General features: G+C 41.1%; 1 protein-coding gene across 1 annotated transcript in view; it reads right to left on the bottom strand.

Annotated features, from left to right (window-relative positions):
• Positions 1–15,156, bottom strand: part of LOC133617660 (uncharacterized) — a 53,201-nt gene extending 38,045 nt beyond the window's left edge. The window contains exons 1-2 of the mRNA XM_061977817.1: positions 15,099–15,156; positions 11,972–12,022 (exon numbers count right to left, since the gene is read on the bottom strand). Coding sequence (XP_061833801.1) covers positions 11,972–12,022; positions 15,099–15,156 — 109 coding nt within the window. The remainder of the gene's footprint in view (positions 1–11,971; positions 12,023–15,098) is intronic.
• Positions 15,157–24,317: the final 9,161 nt, after the last annotated feature.

Genomic DNA, 24,317 nt, shown 5'->3' on the forward strand with positions numbered 1-24,317 from the left:
TGAACAGAATCGGTGACAAAGGGCAGCCTTGGCGGAGTCCAACCCTCACTGGAAACGTGTCCGACTTACTGCCGGCAATGCGGACCAAGCTCTGACACTGATCATACAGGGAGCGGACCGCCAAAATCAGACAGTCCGATACCCCATACTCTCTGAGCACTCCCCACAGGACTTCCCGAGGGACACGGTCGAATGCCTTCTCCAAGTCCACAAAACACATGTAGACTGGTTGGGCAAACTCCCATGCACCCTCAAGGACCCTGCCGAGAGTATAGAGCTGGTCCACAGTTCCACGACCAGGACGAAAACCACACTGTTCCTCCTGAATCCGAGGTTCGACTATCTGGCGTAGCCTCCTCTCCAGTACACCTGAATAGACCTTACCGGGAAGGCTGAGGAGTGTGATCCCACGATAGTTAGAACACACCCTCCGGTTCCCCTTCTTAAAGAGAGGAACCACCACCCCGGTCTGCCAATCCAGAGGTACCGCCCCCGATGTCCACGCGATGCTGCAGAGTCTTGTCAACCAAGACAGCCCCATAGCATCCAGAGCCTTAAGGAACTCCGGGCGGATCTCATCCACCCCCGGGGCCTTGCCACCGAGGAGCTTTTTAACTACCTCAGCAACCTCAGCCCCAGAAATAGAAGAGCCCACCACAGATTCCCCAGGCACTGCTTCCTCATAGGAAGACGTGTTGGTGGGATTGAGGAGGTCTTCGAAGTATTCCCTCCACCGATCCACAACATCAGCAGTCGAGGTCAGCAGAACACCATCCTCACCATACATGGTGTTGATAGTGCACTGCTTTCCCTTCCTGAGGCGGCGGATGGTGGTCCAGAATCGCTTCGAAGCCGTCCGGAAGTCGTTTTCCATGGCTTCCCCGAACTCCTCCCATGTCCGAGTTTTTGCCTCCGCAACCGCTGAAGCCGCACACCGCTTGGCCTGTCGGTACCTGTCCGCTGCCTCAGGAGTCCTATGAGCCAAAAGAACCCGATAGGACTCTTTCTTCAGCTTGACGGCATCCCTCACCGCCGGTGTCCACCAACGGGTTCTAGGATTACCGCCACGACAGGCACCAACTACCTTGCGGCCACAGCTCCAGCACACAAAAAAGCACATTTAATTAAAAAAACGTTATTATGGTCTTATCTTTACTTATAAGTGCGGAAACAGTGGTGTTCGTGTTGGAGGAGTTGTGAATGAATGAAATATGAAATCCGTGCTGCAGTCTGCAGGTGTACCTAATGTTGTGTCCCTGCAGTCGTTCACGGCTTCTCCGGCGCGAGCATTGTTGTTTTTGCACTTTTTGGCTTCTTGTTAAGTGACTTATTTTGGGTGGATTCGGTCTTGCACGTGGAGGGTTTTGGTGTGGGCTTTGGTTGGTGTGGCACTCCCGTCGGGGGGTGCATTCTGCGGCGGGGGTGCATTAACCGGCACCAGGAGGCGGGATTACTGCGTGCCTCACACAGTGCGTCTTCGCAGCAGTTTTATGATTACTCAGTACAAGAAATACTTTACACACATACAGTTGTTGACAAAATACACTGTACATTATATACCTCAGCTAACTAAATTATGGAAATGTATAATATAGTTCATATAGCAATATGGTCTCACTGCACAGCAGGCCAGCAGTTAGCCGAGTCCGCAATCCATGTTGAGGCACAACTGAGTGACGTGCCTCAACTGGCTGCTGTTCACCGCACCGTCTCTTCTCAGGATTTGAACGGCAAATGTGAAAATTCAGCGATTTTGAATACAAATAATCTAAAACTGGTGAAGTTAAATGGAAAATAACTTTATAGTATAATCACTGAATACATATAACAATTTAATTTTTTTTTTTTCTTTTTAAATTTTTTTTCTTTCCATGATGGCAGGTGAGGCCGGATAACCCCTTAAACGAATAATTATTTAGCCTAAGCATTGTGTCAACCACACTAAACCATCGTTTAAGGTTCCCCTCCTTAGATACTTTTTTACACGGGTAAGTGCGCCGTGTATTTCTTGAATCTCCGGCTCTTAGCTTTGTATGAACTCATTGCTCATTTACAAACTGAGTTCGGAGAGGAAGTGATCCCAGAAAGACCGCGCCCCACACAGGAAGTGACATCAGAAAAAAACGCGTCACAGCCAGCTTCATAACAACCCGTTTGGTAACTCGGCGGCAACCACTAGAAAAATGGAGGAGAATCATCCACACATGCCCGTGTTTCTCCTTCTTCTACATGTACAAGCACTTTTGGTAATCACACATCAATACTTTAAGAGAAGGAAACGGGCGATTGCAGCTATTTCGGATACAACACATCTCAGCCGGCAACATAGAAATGTTGAGCGACGGTTTTGGATAAGGCCTGGAAGAACGGCAGCTTGGTGGGATATGTTTGTCACCCAGTGTGTTGTGTCAGAGGAACGGCAAGAGAACTTTCAAATGTCCAGGTCAGCTGTGATTCTACTAAGTGAAAAACTGTGTCCATTTGTCGAAGGAGAGACAACGACAATGCAGCCTGCCGTGGACGAGGGAAGACTACGAAAAATAGCGAATGCATTTGGACTGGCAAAGCAGACTGTCTGTTATTGTCCGCGATGTACGTCGAGCGATTACTCAACGTCTAGTTTTGTACTCCATAACTATTGTGAAGCCATGAAGTGGTTGCGGCCGTCAAGTACGACCGCCAATTTCGGCCTACCAGCACAGTGTCCTGTTGGTGCAAAATTGTCTTTATCACATTGTTTACATTCACACGTCCATTAAAGATATGAGTCATGTATGATGGCTCAGGTGTGATTCACTACAATAGTCTAACAGCTGCTGATGGTGAGGCAATCAAGGTTTACTGTTAAAAGAAATGTGGCAATAATAATGATAAATGGGTTGTACTTGTATAGCGCTTTTCTACCTTCAAGGTACTCAAAGCGCTTTGACACTACTTCCACATTTACCCATTCACACACACATTCACACACTGATGGAGGGAGCTGCCATGCAAGGTGATAACCAGCACCCATCAGGAGCAAGGGTGAAGTGTCTTGCTCAGGACACAACGGACATGACGAGGTTGGTACTAGGTGGGGATTGAACCAGGGACCTTTGGGTTGCGCACGGCCACTCTCCCACTGCGCCACGCCGTTGAAACACTGGGTAAGGATACACTTCCAGGTCAGAGGTGACTATGATGCGCGCATTTTTTCCGCGCATGCGTACTAGGTCACGTTGCCCCGACGGGGGGAGGGAGTCTTAAAAGGTGAGATTTACCCTGGATAACCTTATCCGGCTTAGTGTAGAAGGGGCCTTAGTCTTCATACAGGTGAATAAATATAATATACATATACTGCATGGTGGACATGGACCTGGTGTGGGATTTGGCTCTGAAGTTCACCCACACCAAATGCATCCAAACATGCCTTTATGGACCCTTCTTTGTGTACCATGGCACTGTCATGCTGGAACGGAAGAGGAACGGAAATGCTGATTATCGGTCCTGCCAGACACCGACATTTATTTAATAATACCACCTTAACATTTGACAACCAAACAATTACACAAGGCGACTCGGTAAAGAATCTGGGTATTATCTTCGACCCAACTCTCTCCTTTGAGTCACACATTAAGAGTGTTACAAAAACGGCCTTCTTTCATCTCCGTAATATCGCTAAAATGTGTTCTATTTTATCCACTAGCGACGCTGAGATCATTATTCATGCGTTCGTTACGTCTCGTCTCGATTACTGTAACGTATTATTTTTGGGTCTCCCTATGTCTAGCATTAAAAGATTACAGTTGGTACAAAATGCGGCTGCTAGACTTTTGACAAGAACAAGAAAGTTTGATCATATTACGCCTATACTGGCTCACCTGCACTGGCTTCCTGTGCACTTAAGATGTGACTTTAAGGTTTTACTACTTGCGTATAAAATACTACACGGTCTAGCTCCATCCTATCTTGCCGATTGTATTGTACCAAATGTCCCGGCAAGAAATCTGCGTTCAAAGAACTCTGGCTTATTAGTGATTCCCAGAGCCCAAAAAAAGTCTGCGGGCTATAGAGCGTTTTCTATTCGGGCTACAGTACTATGGAATGCCCTCCCGGTAACAGTTATAGATGCTACCTCAGTAGAAGCATTTAAGTCCCATCTTAAAACTCATTTGTGTACTCTAGCCTTTAAATAGCCCCCCTTTTTTAGACCAGTTGATCTGCCGTTTCTTTTTCTTTTTCTGCTCCCCCCTATCCCTTGTGGAGGGGGAGACACACAGGTCCGGTGGCCATGGATGAAGTGCTGGCTGTCCAGAGTCGGGACCCGGGGTGGACCACTTGTCTGTGCATCGGTTGGGAACATCTCTGCGCTGCTGACCCGTCTCCGCTCGGGATGGTTTCCTGCTGACCCCACTATGGACTGGACTCTTACTATTATGTTGGATCCACTATGGACTGGACTCTCACAATATTATGTCAGACCCACTCGACATCCATTGCATTCGGTCTCCCCTAGAGGGGGGGTTACCCACATATGCGGTCCTCTCCAAGGTTTCTCATAGTCATTCACATCGACGTCCCACTGGGGTGAGTTTTTCCTTGCCCTTATGTGGGCTCTGTACCGAGGATGTCGTTGTGGCTTGTGCAGCCCTTTGAGACACTTGTGATTTAGGGCAATATAAATAAACATTGATTGATTGATTGATTGAGTCTTCACTAAACTGTTCCCACAGTTTTGTTTTGATGACAAATTAAGAGTTACAAAATCAACTCTTTTCTTGATCTATTTTTTTTTTATATCGAATTTTATTGTACGATTTGTAATTAAAAAGCTCAGTAATTTTGGTTGAATATTTGAGAGTCTCTCTTTGAAAATCCCTGGAACAGTAGCTCTATTGAATTGTTTACGTCACAAATAATCCATCGTAATTTTTGGAACACGTGTTTTTCATTTCAGGTTTGTGAAAGGTTAGTTTGAGATAGATAGGAGTGCAGATGCAGTCACCATCAGATAAGACAGTTAATGGGTTTATGTGTGTCAGCGAAGGAATCCTGTCTGGGTCCAGGAGAGACAGGAGGAAGAGGAGGAGGGAGACCAGATAGCTGGCACTCTCTTCATCACCTGGCTGGCCTATGAGTCAGTCTGAAGAGAATCAAAATGTCAAGCTTGCAAGCCAAGCAAAGTCTGCCCTCACAGTCAAGTTAGCAATGCCAGGAGACATGCAGCCGCATGCTTTCTCTCCTCTTTTGGGTCACCTCAGACCAGACTGTGGGAGAAACTCCCTTTTTTGTCTTGCTCTATGACATCTTTTCACCATGGATGGAAGAAGGATCTCAAGATGGAGAAAGTGCTAATGGAGGGTAGCCATACACCCACAGCCCTACCACAGTGGCCCACAGACTTCACACAGCCTGTATCTTCTCTGGGTCCAATCAAAACAAGAAGACAGAACATTTTGGGCAGGCTCTGCGACAGAGCTGACTGTTGCCTTATAGGGTGAAATTATATTGCACTGCACAGATGGACTTTGCTCCAAGCCTGAGCGGGCTTCGTCAGGACATGTCAAAGCCGGAGCAAAGTTTCAAACGCTTGACTGCTTCGCACAGGCAACAACTTGGCGTCCTTGCTTGCCAAAACACACAAGCGCATTTTGCAATAATGTGAGTGAGATGAAGTTTGTCAATCAGTCGTAGAAACACACTCAAATCTTGAAATGGTAACAAACGTTAGACCTGGGCCGAAAACACATATTGCTGGACAATAAATTGACCTACAGATTATTGCCAAGAAAGGATATTATTGTCAACATTATTTTGAGACCAAATTAACCAGTGATGAAATGATAGTCCTATATACATAATAATATTTCAAGTATCACTTTTAAAATGCAAAAAACTTTTTTTTTTTATTTCATTTTTTTTTTAATCTTATTATTTATTTGTGTGTGGCGTCGCGCGGGTCTCACTTCCTGTTGGATGGGGTCCGTGCCCGTGTGGCCCGACCTTGCGCTGTGGGGTCTCTGTTGGTGACTTGGTGTGGTGGCGGCGCAGCCCCCGTGTCTGGTCTGGATGCTGTGTCCCGGTTGTTTGGGCGGTGGTGTGTTTGTGCGGGTTTGGGTTGGGGTGGGGGGCCTTTTGGTTGGGGGGGTTGTTGGTGTCTCTTGTTTGCGTGTTGGCGTTCGGGCTGACCGGCGGGCTGGCGCCGGCTGGTCTCCGTGGCCCTGGTGGCGTGTGGTTGCTGGTCGCAGTTTTTCTTTGATCGCTTTAATTTGATTGGCTGGTGCTGGCTGTCTGGGGTTATTGCGGCTGCTGTTTCTGCTGCCGTTTGTTTGTGGTGTGGGCGCCCGTGGCTGCTGGGTCTGGTGCAGGGGTGTGGCTGATGTTGTGACTGGTGGCAGCGCGCGCGCGTGATGGCTGTCGGGGCTGACGAACTGTGTATATGTATGTATATGTGTGTGTATGTATGTATGTTTATATATGTGTATGTGTACATATGTGTATGTATATGTGTATGTGTGGGTATGTATACGTGTATGTGTGTATGTGTATGTGTATGTGTGTATGTATGTATGTATGTATGTATATTTCTGGGGGTACGCTCTGGGCCTGCCTGTCAGACGGGGGTCGACGCCTCAGGCTACTGCATCCGAACTGCGTGTCTGGAGCTCCTGGGTCCCGCTGTCCATCCCTTCCGGGTGCCCGTCTTGGTTGGGGCCTGTTGGGCCTAGTCCCTGCGTCTATTGTGGTAGCTTGGTGCTGCAAGGTATTCCGAGGTGCTGCGAGTCGGCCAGTTGCTGGGGTAGTGACCTTGTTTGTCAGCATGTCTGTGATCTTCTTTTAATTCTTTTTTTTTTTAATTAATTAATTAATTAATTTATTTATTTATTTATTTTTAAAATATATTTTATTAATATTATTTTTTAATTTTTCCCCTCCCTCGGGGGGGGGCTCGGCGGGGCGGTTGCTGGTTGTTCCATCTCCATCGTTGGGGTCCCTGCGGGTGGGGTGGGTGGTTCCCGTGGCCCTGTGCCTGGGTGGTCCTGCGGCGGCCGGTTTGGGTGGGGTGGCCGGGGGCTGGCCTCGCCGCGCTCTCCGGGGGTGGGGGGTGGGCTCGTGGGGGCCCGGTTGCCGGTGGGGCGGGGGCGGTCTTCCCGTCCGGTTGCGGGGAGTCTCTGGGTCCTTCGGGCGGGGCGTCTCGCCTTTCTGCCCGTGTGGGGTGTGGTCTCTCGCTGGCTTGGGGTCTGGCTGTCCCCTGCTTTTCTCGTGCCCTGTCCTCCGCCGAGTGCGTCTGTCTGCGGCCTGCTGCTGGCCCTTGTGGGCGGTACGGTGGGTCGGGCTCTGGGGTTCCTGTCGCTGGCCGGCTTGGCTGCGTGGGGGCGGTGGTCCCTGGTTCCCTGGGCACCACGCCTCCTGTTTGTGGGTTGGGCTCTCGGGGGTGATGGGGCCGTGCTCTGGCTCCCACGCACTCTGGGAGTCGAATGTATTGTACATGCAAATTCACGTATGCTCACATACGTACATAGGTACCTACGCTCCCACATACATACACAAATACAGTACATATTTACCTACCTAATGTTCGTACATCCACACGCACATTCAATATACAAACATACACATACACATACTGTACATATACATTCACTGTACAAACACATATACACATTCTGTACATATACATTCATTGTACAAACACATATACACATTCTGTACATATACAAGTACATATGCATACTTACACTCATGCACATAATCACGTTTCATCAAACATATATTAACGTTGTTGCCCTAGGGTAAACTGGGTGTAACACATGGCACACTGACAAAGCTTAACCTATTGTGACTATAACAATCTACAAGGTTAATGTAGGTTGCTTCTCTTTCTCCCCCTCCATTTTTCTGCATTCTTTCGTATCTCAAGTTATCATTACGTATATGTATTGTTGCATTTAAACAACTGTATTGTTGATAATAAAGGTAAATTATTGGTATTGTTCATTATCAATAGCGCTATTTCTATTGGTATTTGTATTGATCCATTTGTAGTGTAATAATGCTCATTGTCATTTCTGTATTATTTTTTATTTTTCGCTAACTGCTTATTTGCTATTACTTTTACCATCATATTTGTACATGTCATATTTGCTGATGTTGCTCTATTGTTGTTGTTGTTGTTGTTTGCTGTTGTTGTTTTTGTCTCTCTGTCTAATCCCCCTCTTGTCCCCACAATTTCCCCCTCTGTCTTCTTTTTTTTCTCTTTCTATCCCCTCCTGCTCCGGCCCGGCTGCACTAAATGATAATATAAATACATTTAATAAAGTCAAATACAAATAAGGCAACAAGAGAAGTATCCTACACTTCTCTTTTGTAAAGTAAATCTGAACAGCCGACATGGGCATCTACATCAACTATATGATTTGCCTGAGAAGCTGGACAGGACATAAAAAAAAAAAAAAAAAAAAAAAAAAAAAAAAAAAAAAAAAAAAAAAATGCAAAAAACTTGTATTTTTCGTATCTTTTAACTTTGGAAGTGGAATTTAAAGGCCTACTGAAACCCACTACTACCGACCACGCAGTCTGATAGTTTATATATCAATGATTAAATCTTAACATTGCAACACATGCCAATACGGCCGGGTTAACTTATAAAGTGCAATTTTAAATTTCTTGCAAAACTTCCGGTTGAAAACGTCTCGGTATGATGACGTATGCGCGTGACGTCGATGGTTGAAACGGAAGTATTGGGACGCCATTGTATCCAATACAAAAAGCTCAGTTTTCATCGCAAAATTCTACAGTATTCTGGACATCTGTGTTGGTGAATCTTTTGCAATTTGTTTAATGAACAATGGAGACTGCAAAGAAGAAAGCTGTAGATGCGATCGGTGTATTAGCGTCTGGCTACAGCAACACAACCAGGAGGACTTTGACTTGGATAGCAGAAGCGCTATCCGACGCTAGCCGTCGACCGCATCGATGATCGGGGGAAGTCCTTCGTCGCACCGTCGATCGCTGGAACGCAGGTGAGCTTCGGTGTTGATGAGCAGATGAGAGCTGGCGTAGGTGGAGAGCTAATGTTTTTATCATAGCTCTGTCGAGTCCCGTAGCTAAGTTAGCTTCAATGGCGTCGTTAGCAACAGCATTGTTAAGCTTTGCCAGGCTGGAAAGCATTAACCGTGTAGTTTCAGGTCCATGGTTTAATAGTATTGTTGATTTTCTGTCTATCCTTCCAGTCAGGGGTTTATTTCTTTTGTTTCTATCTGCAGTTAAGCCCGATGCTATCATGTTAGCTCCGTAGCTAAAGTGCTTCACCGATGAATTGTCGTGGAGATAAAAGTCACTGTGAATGTCCATTTCGCGTACTCGACTCTCATTTTCAAGAGGATATAGTATCCGAGGTGGTTTAAAATACAAATCCGTGATCCACAATAGAAAAAGGAGAGAGTGTGGAATCCAATGAGCCCTTGTACCTAAGTTACGGTCAGAGCGAAAAAAGATGCGTCCTGCACTGCACTCTAATACTTCACTCTCATGTTCCTCATCCACGAATCTTTCATCCTGGCTCAAATTAATGGGGTAATTGTCGCTTTCTCGGTCCCAATCGCTCTCGCTGCTGGTGTAAACAATGGGGAAATGTGAGGAGACTTTCAACTTGTGACGTCACGCTACTTCCGGTACAGGCAAGGCTTTTTTTTATCAGCGACCAAAAGTTGCGAACTTTATCGTCGTTGTTCTATACTAAATCCTTTCAGCAAAAATATGGCAATATCGCGAAATGATCAAGTATGACACATACAATGGATCTGCTATCCCCGTTTAAATGAAAAAAAATCATTTCGGTAGGCTTTTAAACTTTTAAATATCCAAGTTAAAACAATGAATAAATCATAAAAAATAAAATGTACTCTGTCATCAAAATGTTGCACTTGAATAAAAATCACTACCAAAAGCAATATTATAGTTACTGTCTATGTTTAGTAGGGGGTGGGGGACCCTCAAATATACACAACCTGTTATGATCCGTTGCCCGGATCATAGTTTGTTTACGTATATTTAGGTTTTGATTCACTTGTGGTTTAAGTTCTGTTTCAGCACCCCTGTTTTGTGTTTCTTGGTTGTCATGGGTGCTGATTGTTTTCACCTGCCTCTGATTAGTGTTCGGGACGCTCACCTGTTCCCGGGTACTAATCAGAGAGCTATTTAGTCCTGCCTTTTCGCCTCACTCGGTCTGATGCTTTTCTGTTACGAGATGGTCGTATGGTGATTCGCGGATTGTTCTCCCAACGATGTAGCAGGAACTCCGGAGACAGCGTACAGGTAGGAGAATGATTTATTTGCATAAATCAAACAAAAAGACAGGAACAAACAAAAGAGACGCGTGCCGATAGCAAGGGGAGCTAAGGCGAAACTTAGTGCAGGAATCAAAAACATAGAGGCAGGAAATCATCCACGTAGCGTGTTGCAGGAAGGCAAACAAAAACACCGGACTGAGTGAGGCAAAAAGGCAGGACTAAATAGCTCTCTGATTAGTGCCCGGGAACAGGTGAGCGTCCCGAACACTAATCAGAGGCAGGTGAAAACAATCAGCACTCATGACAACCAAGAAACACAAAACAGGGGTACTGAAACAGAACTTAAACCACAAGTGAATCAAAACCTAAATAAACATAAACAAACTATGATCCGGGCAACGGATCATAACACAACCAATTAGTAAAATGTCTGAATAGTTATTTTGATCACGGTTACCATTATTATTACGGTATTGTTGAATGTGCTCAAAAAGTACTTTTACACACACTAAAATCTTTTAACCAAGTTGTATTTTTTTAATAACTAAAATAAATAGACACACAATAAACTGATTTGGATCAGCACCAAAATGTACTTAATGTTGTCATCAAATGTGGACGCACTATCACTTTGGCAGTCTGTACTCACACTAAACCAATGAAACTGTGCTGGAGTTGAGCACTAATCCCCCTCCTTCACCTCATCCCTGCCGCCCTGCACTCACCTGACTGGTTTTCTTGCCCCAACACTTGCACATTGCTGCATTATTAAAATGTTCCTAACTTTGTGGATTATTTCCAGTCTTTGAAGTGATCAGTTTATTTCTATTGCACAAGGTGGCAGTGACCTTTTTTAATGCCTAAACACATCTTTCTTAAGAGCTCAAATGTACTAGGAAATTAACGAGTGTGCCGCAGGTTTTGACATGGTGGATTATTTTGAGTTTCCTTTCATGTCGACTATGAAATGTGATGGTTATCATGATGAGCTGGTGAGGAAAAATCTCAGTGGCTATGTTGCGAGCATGACCAATTAGTCCGTGCACTGGCCCAACTCTTCCAGTTATGCCAGACGAGTAAAGGGCACTGATAATGGGCTCACATCAGTCGCCAAACGTGTATAATAAGGCAGTCCTGGCAAAGGAGTGTGGAATGTCTGGAATCCACACCTTTATTCATATCATTACAAAAAAATAATGACTTCTGTGGAAATCTCTTAAACATGTATTGCAAAATCCTTAGTAGGCAAAAAGCTAATACTTTTGCGTAATATCTTTGCAACACATTGATGCATGTAATTGCCATCTCTGTCAGTGGTATTGCCCTCGGCTGGTTTGAGAGTAAAGAAAGAGCGCCTTGACTGACGACTGAGGGAAGATAACATGCTGAGTCACAGGAACCCAAAACCTGGGAACCACCGGTCCAGCCAAGCACTGGGACTACACACACACAATAGCTAAAATGGGATTCCAACAAAGGGGAACTTCTGCTACTCCCAAGGGAGGTGTTCGAGGTACTGTAGCCATGTCTCATAATGACTGCAATTTCATCTGAATGGGGAACTGAGCTCAACAGCTGGATGATGTGGACCATCATCTGGTGCCGTTTACCTCGCCTCTATAGTTCCAAATGGAAACAGACCTTTTAAATCTAAATACAAATACTTACTTAGTACATGTGTCTGACAAGAAACAACTCACCCAAGTTGAGCTCAGTAAATGGCAGAAGTTGTATTCCACTGTTGAATTTGCCTGTGACAGAGAAATAACAGTTTGGTCAGGAAAAAAAACACGTTATTGCTTCTAATATTATTATTGGTAACGTTCTTTAGAGACAAAATCTTAAGTCAAGTCTCTAATGGTTGTAACCTCAGCTTTCCACCATCTGCTGCAAGACATCTGCTCTGCTTGGAACCCTGCACAGTTGTAACAGAGATCTCCAGTGCCCTACTTTAGGGCTTTTTTTACTCTATAAAGTTGTGTGGTAATTGGTTAATTTTGATTTGTTAGAGGGGCAAAATATTAGAAAGACCTTTAACTACGATGTGGTGAGAACCACCGCTGTAAGGAACCACATTAATAACGTTCAATTAAAGTTGTGATCAAAACAAACTAAAATAATTTTGTGATACACTTTTTATTGGATTTCATCTGAAAGTGCCTAATAAAGTGTCCTATTGGGTGTTATTTGTAAGTCAAAATTAGGTGTGTAACAATTTGTTAGTTCAGTTCAGTTCAATTTCAGTTTTTCGAACATGCATACGATTCGATGTAATTCATCACACATTTCCAGTTGTTTCATCACAGCACGTCCAAAAAGGAGTAGGAAGAAGCAGAGCTTATTTAATCCTACCCCTTTTCATACCATAGCAATTCCATCCAATTTCCTTGTTCTCTGTAACAGAACAGTGAACAAATAAATACAAAATAAATAATATACCATAGTAAGCAAACAAATATTAAATACATAAATAATATTTGTCTCAATAATAATAAAAACAAAAGGGTTCAAGATATTAATCATAATTCTTGTTCCGTGTACTTTGTGAACACTTGTAGTTTGAACAGTCTCTTAAAGTGAATCATATTGGTGCTTTGATTTCTTTGGTTAATCCATTCCATAATTTAATTCCACATACTGATATACTAAAGGTTTTAAGTGTTGTACGTGCATACACATGTTTTAAATTAGATTTTCCTCTAAGGTTATATGTCTCTTCTTTTGTTAAGAATGGTTGTACATTCTTGGGTAACAGGTTATAGTTTGCTTTGTACATAGTTTTAGCTGTTTGCAAATGCACCAAATCGTTGAATTTCAATATTTATGATTTAATAAATAAAAGGTTTGTATGTTTTCTATATCCAGCAAGCATGATGTATTATTCTAATTGATCTTTTTTGTAACAGTTAGTGAATGAAGCGCACATTTGTAGATGTTTCCCCATATTTCTACACAATAACTCAGATATGGTAACACTAGCTAGTAGTAAAGATTATGAAGTGATTTTTGATCTAGAATATGTTTAGCTTTATTCATTAGTGATGTGTTTCTTGCTACTTTATGTTGTATATTTTTTACATAAGATTTCCAATTCATTTTATCATCTATTAGTACACCCAAAATGTGTTTTCTTTTACCCTTTCAATGTCTACTCCGTCTATTTGTAAAAAAGTAAAACAATATAAAAACAGTTATATAGAAACTAGTAATTAATGAAAATGAGTAAAATTAACTGATAAAGGTTAGTACTATTAGTGGACCAGCAGCACGCAGAACCATGTGTGCTTACAGACTGTATCCCTGCAGACTGTATTGATATAAATTGATATATAATGTAGGAACCAGAATATTAATAACAGAAAGAAACAACCCTTTTGTGTGAATGAGTGTAAATGGGGGAGGGAGGTTTTTTGGGTTGGTGCACTAATTGTAAGTATATCTTGTGTTTTGTTATGTAGATTTAATTAAAAAAAACAAAAAAAAAACGATACCGATAATAAAAAAAACGATACCGATAATTTCGGATATTACATTTTAAAGCATTTATCGGCCGATAATATCGGCAGGCCGACATTATCTCTAGGACATCTCTAAAAATAATATATGAGTAGTACTTTGTGATGTTGCTGTATTTAATTCAACAAGAAAGACAAAATATTTGGGATATCTAGACTTCCTTCACAGGCATGTTTCTGAGAGGACATCCAACTACAGAACAACATCATTTAGTGAGCAAAGCTGATGGTTGACTGCCTTGTTACATTTTATTTAAAAAAATAAACAATCATATAAAAAATCCTCTATCATAACTAATACGTATGGGTACTGGCATTAAAGTTATTTTATTTGCTTTGTATAGAGAATGCATACAAAGTAATAAATTAAACATTAAATAAATAACAGAAGTATATCCTAATAACCTCTTTGTGCTGAAATCAACTGCATGTATAAAACCAATTGTGAAAGTAACGAAGTTGACCAGAGTGCTTTATGAAGTAATCAAAGAGTAATAAAAGTAGGTCACTGTATTATGTTTACAAATTATACAAGATTTCTCTCTGAGCAGGAGGTGAATCTGCCGACAACAGCACACACAAGCCTACTCAAAATAAATGTAAAAAACTACTTTTTATTCCTAATTTCATATTTTTGAAGCTTTTTTTCAACTTAATTTAGATGCCCTTGGTCCTCCTTTTTCTCCTTCTACGGTGTTTTACATGCATGCCCAAGTCTACTAAAACTGCTGCCGGGTAAAAACACTGCCTTTAGTTTGAGTCCGTAAAAAAAAGATGCAAAACCGAATAAAAAAGAAACGAATCCGTAAAAAAAATAAGCGATCCTAAAAACCTTTCAAACACACAACAACAATAAAAGTGTAAACAAATATGAATATTGGCATGGAAAACATCCACCAAAAATATTGTATTTTTTCAATGTTGGTCCAGGGTGTACCCCGCCTTCCGCCTGAATGCAGCTGAGATAGGCTCCAGCACCCCAAAAGGGACACGCAGTAGAAAATGGATGGATGGATGGATATTTATTTGTTGCCAAAACTTGTTTCCACAATGTCAATTTTTTGTTTTCGACACCTAATCTTACTGCCAGTGTTCTGGCTCCGTATTTGACCTGCTACTACTCTCATTGTAATAAACACAAAACATCAAAGAAATAAAGACTTTGGCGACACACAGACCACAAGTTTGAGGGTGTAATGAACGAAGTAGCAAACTTAAGTGTACGTGTGACCACTTTTTCTGCCATAAGTAACTTTTTTTGACTTTATGGATAACACTAATATACAGTAAGTTTTTATTACAATGTTTTTACCTTCCGTCTCAAGCTGGTCTGTCGGCGAAGTTGCTCCACTACCACTTCCGTTCCGCATCCTTTTGTGGTTTAAAGTTATGTTGTGGCTTTATATTATTGTTGTTGTGTCATTTTTTGTTGTTGTGGCTTTTACAATCGTGCTGTAGCTGAATGTTTTTGTGTTGTATTTAATGATATCGCCTTGTGGCGTTTGCATTTGGTATGATCTTTCTCAACCACCGTAGGCCACAGACAGCAGACAGACTTAACCTTAAATGTCTTTATCTATAAAATTGCTAAACTATAAATAAAGTCTAGCCTAAATCCAACGTTTACAACGGCGGATGTACTTATTTGGGCATTTCGGTATCTGCTGTCGACCAGCTTCCTCCCCTTCTGCTTCAGGCTGTGAGACTGTTATGGCTGCTGTATGTACCCTCCGGTGTTATTCCTTCTTGTCTCATGCCTTCCTGCCTGCTGCACGACATTTTACAAGACTGTTTTGACAAGATGGGCAACTCCAAAATCTGATTAGCCACCAAACTCCCACAGGAAAAGACGGCGCCATCGCGACATTTCTGCTTGATTTGTGGGCATATCGGATGAAGTACTATTTTCATCTAATTGTGAGATGTAAACTGTAACACCGACATGTGGTGTGCCATAAAAGCAGCTTTGAAAAAAAAAAATAATACAGCTCTGTATCGAACCAAGGATGGGCAGGTGTACCTAATGTTTATGAAGTATATTTGTGTAGATTAGGGTTGTACGGTATACCGGTATTTATAAAGTATTGCGGTACTAATGAATTTAAAATGGCACTATACTGCTTTTGAAAAATTACCAGTAGTTTGTTTTCTGTCCTTTAGCTGTACTTCTCTGCTTTTTTATGTGTACCGTATTTTTCGGACTATAAGTCACATTTTTTTTCATATTTTGGCCGGGGGTGCGACTTATACTCAGGAGCAACTTATGTGTGAAATTATTAACACATTACTGTAAAATATCAAATAATATTATTTAGCTCATTCACGTAAGAGACTAGACGTATAAGATTTCATCTGATTTAGCGATTAGGAGTGACAGATTGTTTGGTAAACGTATAGCATGTTCTACAAACCCCGTTTCCATATGAGTTGGGAAATTGTGTTGGATGTAAATATAAACGGAATACAATAACTTGCAAAAAAAATTTCAACCTATATTCAATTGAATGCACTACAAAAACAAGATATTTGATGTTCAAACTGATAAACTTTTTTTTTTTTGGCAAATAATCATTAACTTTAGAACTTGATGCCAGCAACACGTGACAAAGAAGTTGGGAAAGGTGGCAATAAATACTGATAAAGTTGAGGAATGCTCATCAAACACTTATTTGGAACATCCCAAAGGTGAACAGGCAAATTGGGAACAGGTGGGTGCCATGATTGGGTATAAAAGTAGATTCCATTAAATGCTCAGTCATTCACAAACAAGGATGGGGCGAGGGTCACCACTTTGTCAACAAATGTGTGAGGAAATTGTTGAACAGTTTAAGAAAAACCTTTCTCAACCAGCTATTGCAAGGAATTTAGGGATTTCACCATCTACGCTCTGTAATATAATCAAAGGGTTCAGAGAATCTGGAGAAATCTCTGCACGTAAGCAGCTAAGCCTGTGACCTTCGAACCTTCAGGCTGTACTGCATCAACAAGCGACATCAGTGTGTAAAGGATATCACCACATGGGCTCAGGAACACTTCAGAAACCCACTGTCAGTAACTACAGTTGGTCGCTACATCTGTAAGTGCAAGTTAAAACTGTCCTATGCAAGGCGAAAACCGTTTATCATCAACACTCAGAAACGCCGTCGGCTTCGCTGGGCCGGAGCTCATCTAAGATGGACTGATACAAAGTGGAAAAGTGTTCTGTGGTCTGACGAGTCCACATTTCAAATTGTTTTTGGAAACTGTGGACATCGTGTCCTTCGGACCAACGAGGAAAAGAACCATCCGGATTGTTATAGGCGCAAAGTTGAAAAGCCAGCATCTGTGATAGTATGGGGGTGTATTAGTGCCCAAGACATGGGTAACTTACACATCTGTGAAGGCGCCATTAATGCTGAAAGGTACATACAGGTTTTGGAGCAACATATGTTGCCATCCAAGCAACGTTACCATGGACGCCCCTGCTTATTTCAGCAAGACATTGCCAAGCCACGTGTTACATCAACCTGGCTTCATAGTAAAAGAGTGCGGGTACTAGACTGGCCTGCCTGTAGTCCAGACCTGTCTCCCATTGAAAATGTGTGACGCATTATGAAGCCTAAAATACCACAACGGAGACCCCCGGACTGTTGAACAACTTAAGCTGTACATCAAGCAAGAATGGGAAAGAATTTCACCTGAGAAGCTTAAAAAATGTGTCTTCTCGGTTCCCAAACGTTTACTGAGTGTTGTTAAAAGGAAAGGCCATGTAACACAGTGGTGAACATGCCCTTTCCCAACTACTTTGGCACGTGTTGCAGCCATGAAATTCTAAGTTAATTATTATTTGCAAAAAAAAATAAAGTTTATGAGTTTGAACATCAAATATCTTGTTTTTGTAGTGCATTCAATTGAATATAGGTTGAAAAAAATGTGCAAATCATTGTATTCCGTTTATATTTACATCCAACACAATTTCCCAACTCATTTGGAAACGGGGTTTGTATATGTTATAGTTATTTGAATGACTCTTACCATAATATGTTACGTTAACATACCAGGCACGTTCTCAGTTGGTTATTTATGCATCATATAACGTACACTTATTCAGCCTGTTGTTCCTTATTTATTTTAAATTGCCTTTCAAATGTGTATTCTTGGTGTTGGGTTTTATCAAATACATTTCCCCAAAAAATGCGACTTATATATGTTTTTTTCCTTCTTTATTATGCATTTTCGGCCGGTGCGACTTATACTCCGGAGCGACTTATACTCCGAAAAATACGGTGCTTGTTTGTGGTGTACACACCTTTGTTTTTCAACTATGGTTATTTTCAAAGGGCTTTATATAAATAAAGTTGGTATGGTATGAATTGGTAAGCCGCGACGCATGTTAGTCAACACGCAATGCCACACAGCACTTGTAAGCGGAAACAGTGTGGAGATAGAAGACTGCCAAGCAGGAACAAGACATTAAAAACAACATTTAGAACTTGTTGAATTAGGTCCTGATGTTGAGCAACTTAAAGCTAACATTCGAACAACACGCTTTTTGACAACGTTTAATCAATATTGGGTTCTAGTGTTGAGTTGACCATTGGATTTTGGTCATTTACCAACCAATATTGAAACAACATGCTTTCTGGCGGTGTGTATTCAATGTCAGGTTGAGACGTTGATTTTGGTCATTTCCCAACCAACAACGTGTACCCAGCGTTCGACATCAACGTTGTCTCAATTTACAGATACAACTATTTTGCAACGTTGTTTAGAAGTCAGGTTTAAAAAGCATGTAGCGGTATGTATAACTAACGTGCCTGCTGGGTTACAATTGACACATTTGGGCTTCAAACCTATAAATAAAGGTTGGGCTATAAACACTGAAGCGCTGCTCAGCAAGCAGTGCTGTAAAACGTAGCTAGCTTGTAGCTAGCTAGCCGCTAACGTCTCTCCGTGGTGTTTTAGCTACTTCTAAATCACTAATCCTTGCATCCTTGGCGACAAATAAACTGTTACTTTCAAGTATCCTCCCTACAGGACGATGAATAGCTAAACATGCTTCACTACACACCGTAGGAGGACACAATAGCTCACAGTTACCGCTATCAACAAAGACGGTGGGTCACTCTTCAGTCCGGATTTAGGCCGGACAGTCCGGATTTTTAATGCCCTGTCCGGCGTCCGGCGCAGCTTCAAGCCGGACATGTATTTGTCCTCCTTTTTGAGGCACTAGGCTTGAGCGGAGTTTTTTCATCTTTGCTGGGCTGCAGCGCGATAGCCAATCAAAGACCGTAAAAAATGCCCCCAACGCAGTAACGTATCAAATGATTGGCTAAGAGCTGTGTTGGATACAAATCTGCTTATCATTGGTTAAAAAAGTAAACAAGGGTCCATGTGGCATAACATTGACAGAATCAAATCAAATCAAATCAACTTTATTTATAAAGCACATTTAAAATTTACCACAAAGTTAGCATCATGCCAAAACGCAAGACCTCGTTTAATTCTGAATGGATAAAAGAGCACGAATTTATAACGAAAAGCAGCCGAGACTCATTCCATGGCTTCTGCACACTTTGTCGATGTGATGTCGACGTAAGTAATCAGGGGAAAGCTGCAATTGAACGGCAGGCGGGTACGGATAAACATAAAAGTAATAAACATGCGGCAGGTACCTCTTCAATGAGGACATTTTTTCATGAAGTTTCGTCGCCCCTGGATGACAAGATAACTGCTGCGGAGCTGTGCAAGGTGTACCATGCTGTAAAGCAGTGGTTCTCAAATGGTACCCTGGGGGTATGTAATGTAATGTAAGTTCATAAACTGAACATCAAATTAAGTAGGCTATTCCATTCATTACCATAAACCCAGAGTTTCCCCCATGCCATGATGGTTAATTTGACCCTCACTAAAATGTCGGTCAAAAAGAACTGTGAAAAGAAATGCAACAATGCAATATTCAGTGTTGACAGCTACATTTTTTGTAGACATGTTCCATAAATATTGATGTTAAAGATTTCTTTTTTTGTGAAGAAATGTTTAGAATTAAGTTCCTGAATCCAGATGAATCTCTATTACAATCCCCAAAGAGGGCACTTTAAGTTGATGATTACTTCTATGTGTAGAAATCTTTATTTATAATTGAATCACTTGTTTATTTTTCAACAAGTTTTTAGTTATTTTACATATTTTTTTCCAAATAGTTTAAGAAAGACCACTACAAATGAGCAATATTTTGCACTGTTATACAATTTGATAAATCAGAAACTGATGACATAGTGCTGTATTTTACTTCTTTGGCTACCCCTGTGGTAAATTTTAAATGTGCTCTATAAATAAAGTTGATTTGATTTGATTCTTTATCTCTTTTTTTCAACCAAAAATGCTTTGCTCTGATTAGGGGGCACTTGAATTAAAAAAAATGTTCACAGGGGGTACATCACTGAAAAAAGGTTGAGAACCACTGCTGTAAAGCATCACCAGTCCTACAGAAGTTTAGACTGTGGCATGAAAGTGGACCGGGAGATTTTCAATGACTATCCCACAGCTAAAGGGATGGCCTGTGGCCGAACAAAAGCCAAGGCATTGTGCGAGAACGTCATCGCTCACTATTCGGTACAGGAACATACCGACTACATAAAAGAAAACAACCTACCCTTTTCCGTGGCAACCGACGCCTCAAATAAAGGAACAAACAAGTGTTTTCCCATTGTGGTAAGGTATTTTCACTTTGATGAAGGCATCCAACATGTCCTGTTGGATTTTTATAGTGACAGCAACGAAACGTCAGAAGCCATAACAAACCAGCTGCTGGCAAAACTTGAGATGTCTGGCTTAGAGGTGAAAAACATGTCTGTATATGCAGCAGACAATGCCAGTGTCAATTGTGGCAAACATAACAGTGTATCAGAAGCTGAAACTGAGCCAAAAAGATGTGCTCACTGCAAACTGTTTGGCCCATATTCTGCATAACGCAACCAGATATGCAGCAAGCAGCCTTGATGTTGATGTGGAAACATTTTTGTGGCATTTTTTTTAAATTATATATGTTAACTACATTTAAGTCCACACATGTTATGCTTTGTGGCACTCTGCACTTGAAAAGATTCATCTCAGTGGTCACTTTTTGAACACCACAATGTATTGAATAAATACAAATACTGTTAACAAACACTTGACTTTAATATTTTTTCCTATTCAGCCACACAAACATCATCTTTAAACCACTCAAAATTGTACTATAAATAAGAGTATACCAGAGTCCTATGTACACCATAGTAATTTATTGATATGCCGCATAATGTCCTCCTTTTTGGTATCATGGAAATGGTCACCCTACTCTTCACAGATATCGATTGTAATGATACCAAGTACAAGAGCCATATTTAGTCAATACTAAAATAAATAAATCGAGATTTTTTGTCATAACAAAATCTGTTTTTTTATAAACTCAGGAAATATGTCCCTGGACACATGAGGACTTTGAATATGACCAATGTATGATCCTGTAACTACTTGGTATCGGAACGATACCCAAATTTGTGGTATCATCCAACACTAATGTTAATTATCAAACAACAGAAGAATAAGTGATTGTTACATTTTAACAGAAGTGCAGATTGAACATGTTAAAACAAATAACCAGATATTAACAGGAAATGAACAAGTAAAAATAATAATCCATATTTTGATTACATAATAGAATGAGAAATGCCAAATTAGGAGCATTTGTTTGCTAAGTTACTACTAAAAGAGAAGTTGTCTTGTATGTTCACTATCTTATTTAATGCCAAAATTGTTCTTTGATTGCAATAAGGATTATATGTTTAATGTATCATAAGATTTGTTGTTTAAATTAAGCCAACAATGCTATTTTGTGGCCCCCTTTATGTAGAAAAGTATTGAGGTACATTTTGATACTGGTACCAAAATATTGGTATCGATTCAACCCCTGTGTGGATTTTAAAAAGTACAATTCTGAGACTTTTGGAGAGGGCGGGTCCTGGAAGGTTTCAATTAGCTTTCTAAAGCAGGGGTGTCAAAGGTGCAGGCCGGATTAGGCCCACGAACAGGTTTTATCCGGAGCAAAATTTTTTGGAATGAAAAAAAACTGCTGTTCTAAATGTGTCCACTAGATGTCACAATAGCAATTATTTGTATCTTTGTAGATTATGCTACTTATGTAAAAAAAAAAAAAAAGAAATAACCACATAATGTTAGTGCACCAGCCAAGGAAAATGAGCAAACTACATAAATAACATCCTGTAATTTGATTTTGATATTATTTTTTTATCTTGAAAATGAACACCAATGAGTTGACTGATGAACATTATCACATCATCTATTCAGAAACTATAAATAATGACGAATAAAGATAGAATACTATTAATCGCAGCATGTAAGTGTAAAAAAAAAAACCCAACAACATTATGATTTGTACAATTTCAGAATGTGCTTTAAACAAAGAAAACAATCTGAAGTTGTCTTTATTTTTAAGTTATCGTGCCATGATTTTACCAGTCCGGCCCACTTGGGAGTAGATTTTTCTCCATGTGGGCCCCCATCTAAAATGAGTTTGACACCCCTGATCTAAAGGGAACACCTCCACAAACGAACAGTTTGCAGATACACAGAAAACTGGTTGTATATGTATGCAAAATTTACACCAAAGCATATCCAACACGTACTATCTTGACCACAAGAGCTATGTTGAATGTAGATTAAAATCACCATTGCTCCCCTTTAAAAAAATAAATAAATGTTGTACATACATAAATACACGTAGTGTTGTAACGATACCAATATTTTGGTACCGGTACTAAAATTATTTCGATACTTTTCGGTAATTTTCTAAATAAAGAGGACAACAAAAAAAGGCATTATTAGCTTTATTTTAACAAAAAAATCTGCGGGTACATTAAACATATGTTTCTTATTGCAGTTAATCCCTAAATAAAATAAAAAAACAAAGGCTCCTAATTAGTTTGCTGACATATGCAGTAACATATTGTGTCATTTATCATTCTATTATTTTGTCAACATTATTAAGGACAAGTGGTAGAAAATTAATTATTAATCTACTTGTTCATTTACTCTTAATATCTGCTTACTTTCTCTTTTAACATGTTCTGTCTACACTTTTGTTAAAATGTAATAATCACTTATTCTTCTGTTGTTTGATACTTACATTAGTTTTGGATGATACCACAAATGTGGATCTCAATCCGATACCAAGTCATTACAGGATCATACATTGGTCATATTCAAAGTCCTCATGTGTCCAGGGACATATTTCCTGAGTTTATAAACATAATATAATTTTTTTTTAAACTAAAAAAGATGTTGTGATGCCAAAAAATATCGACGTAATCATAGTAGTATCGACTAGATACGTGCCTGTACTTGATATCAGTACAGTGGATATCAGGTGTAGATCCACCAATGCCGTTTGTTTAAATTTTGATGACGGTGAGCTACGGTGTGTAGTGAAGCATGTTTGGCTATTCCTCGTCCTGCAGGGATGATATTTGTAAGAAACGTACTTTATTTGTCGCCATGGAGACCAGAGTTAGTGATTTAGAAGTTGCTAAAACACTGCCGACGGCGGATGGACGTTAGCTGCTAGCTAGCTAGCCATGTCTTAAAGCACCTCTTCCCGGTGGGCGTTTCAGTGTTATAACGTCACCTTTATCTTTAGTTTTTAGGCCAAAATGCGTCCGTTCGCCCTTTTCTGTCTACACACTGTGTCTGCTTGTAAGTACTCTGTGTGTGTGTGTGTGTGCGCTGCCGAACTCGTAAAACCAGCAATGACACAACGTGACGACGACGCGGGCGCGGGACCGTGTCACCAGTGTTGGGACGGTAACTAGTAATCTAACGCGTTATTTTTTATATTCAGTAACTCAGTTACCGTTACTACATGATGCGTCACTGCGTTATTTTACGTTATTTTTTATGTAGTATCGGCTAGAAACAGAAGCGCTGCGGTGTCGTTCTACTGAATCTTCCTCTGTCTCAAGCCGGAGAGAAGAAAAGAGGCGCGGTCTATGTGTGTGTCTGGGTGTGGGTGTGGGGAGGGGAGGCACACACGTGATCCGCGGTTTGATATATGAAACACAAAAAAAAAAAGTTGTTGGCACGTTCAGTCCACACACAGCGTGGTCATGGCGAGCAGAGTAACGGAGGAGCTTGAACGCCCCGCGCCATTGTGTTTATAGGTGCAGACTCGGTTGTGCAAAACGAAGGTTTTAAACACAAGCTGAACGTGCTTGAGCCACGTTACGACATCCGGCCGCGCACCCACTTCAGCGATAAGATTGTGCCAGATCTTTATGAGCAGGAGAAGAAAAAAGTTGTGGATGAACTATCCCGAGCATCATCTGTTGCGCTCATGACAGACGGGTGGACGTCCAGGGGAACCATACGCGCTCACTTCATCACAGCAGACTGGGAGATTAAAGACACGCCGCCTCTACGAGAGTCACCTTGCGCAGGTACTGACACAAGCAGTGGAGGAATGGAAGATAAAGATATCCCAGTCACACGTGATAAT

The sequence above is a fragment of the Nerophis lumbriciformis genome, linkage group LG02 (genome assembly GCF_033978685.3).
Source record: "Nerophis lumbriciformis linkage group LG02, RoL_Nlum_v2.1, whole genome shotgun sequence".
Taxonomy (NCBI): Eukaryota; Metazoa; Chordata; class Actinopteri; order Syngnathiformes; family Syngnathidae; genus Nerophis; species Nerophis lumbriciformis.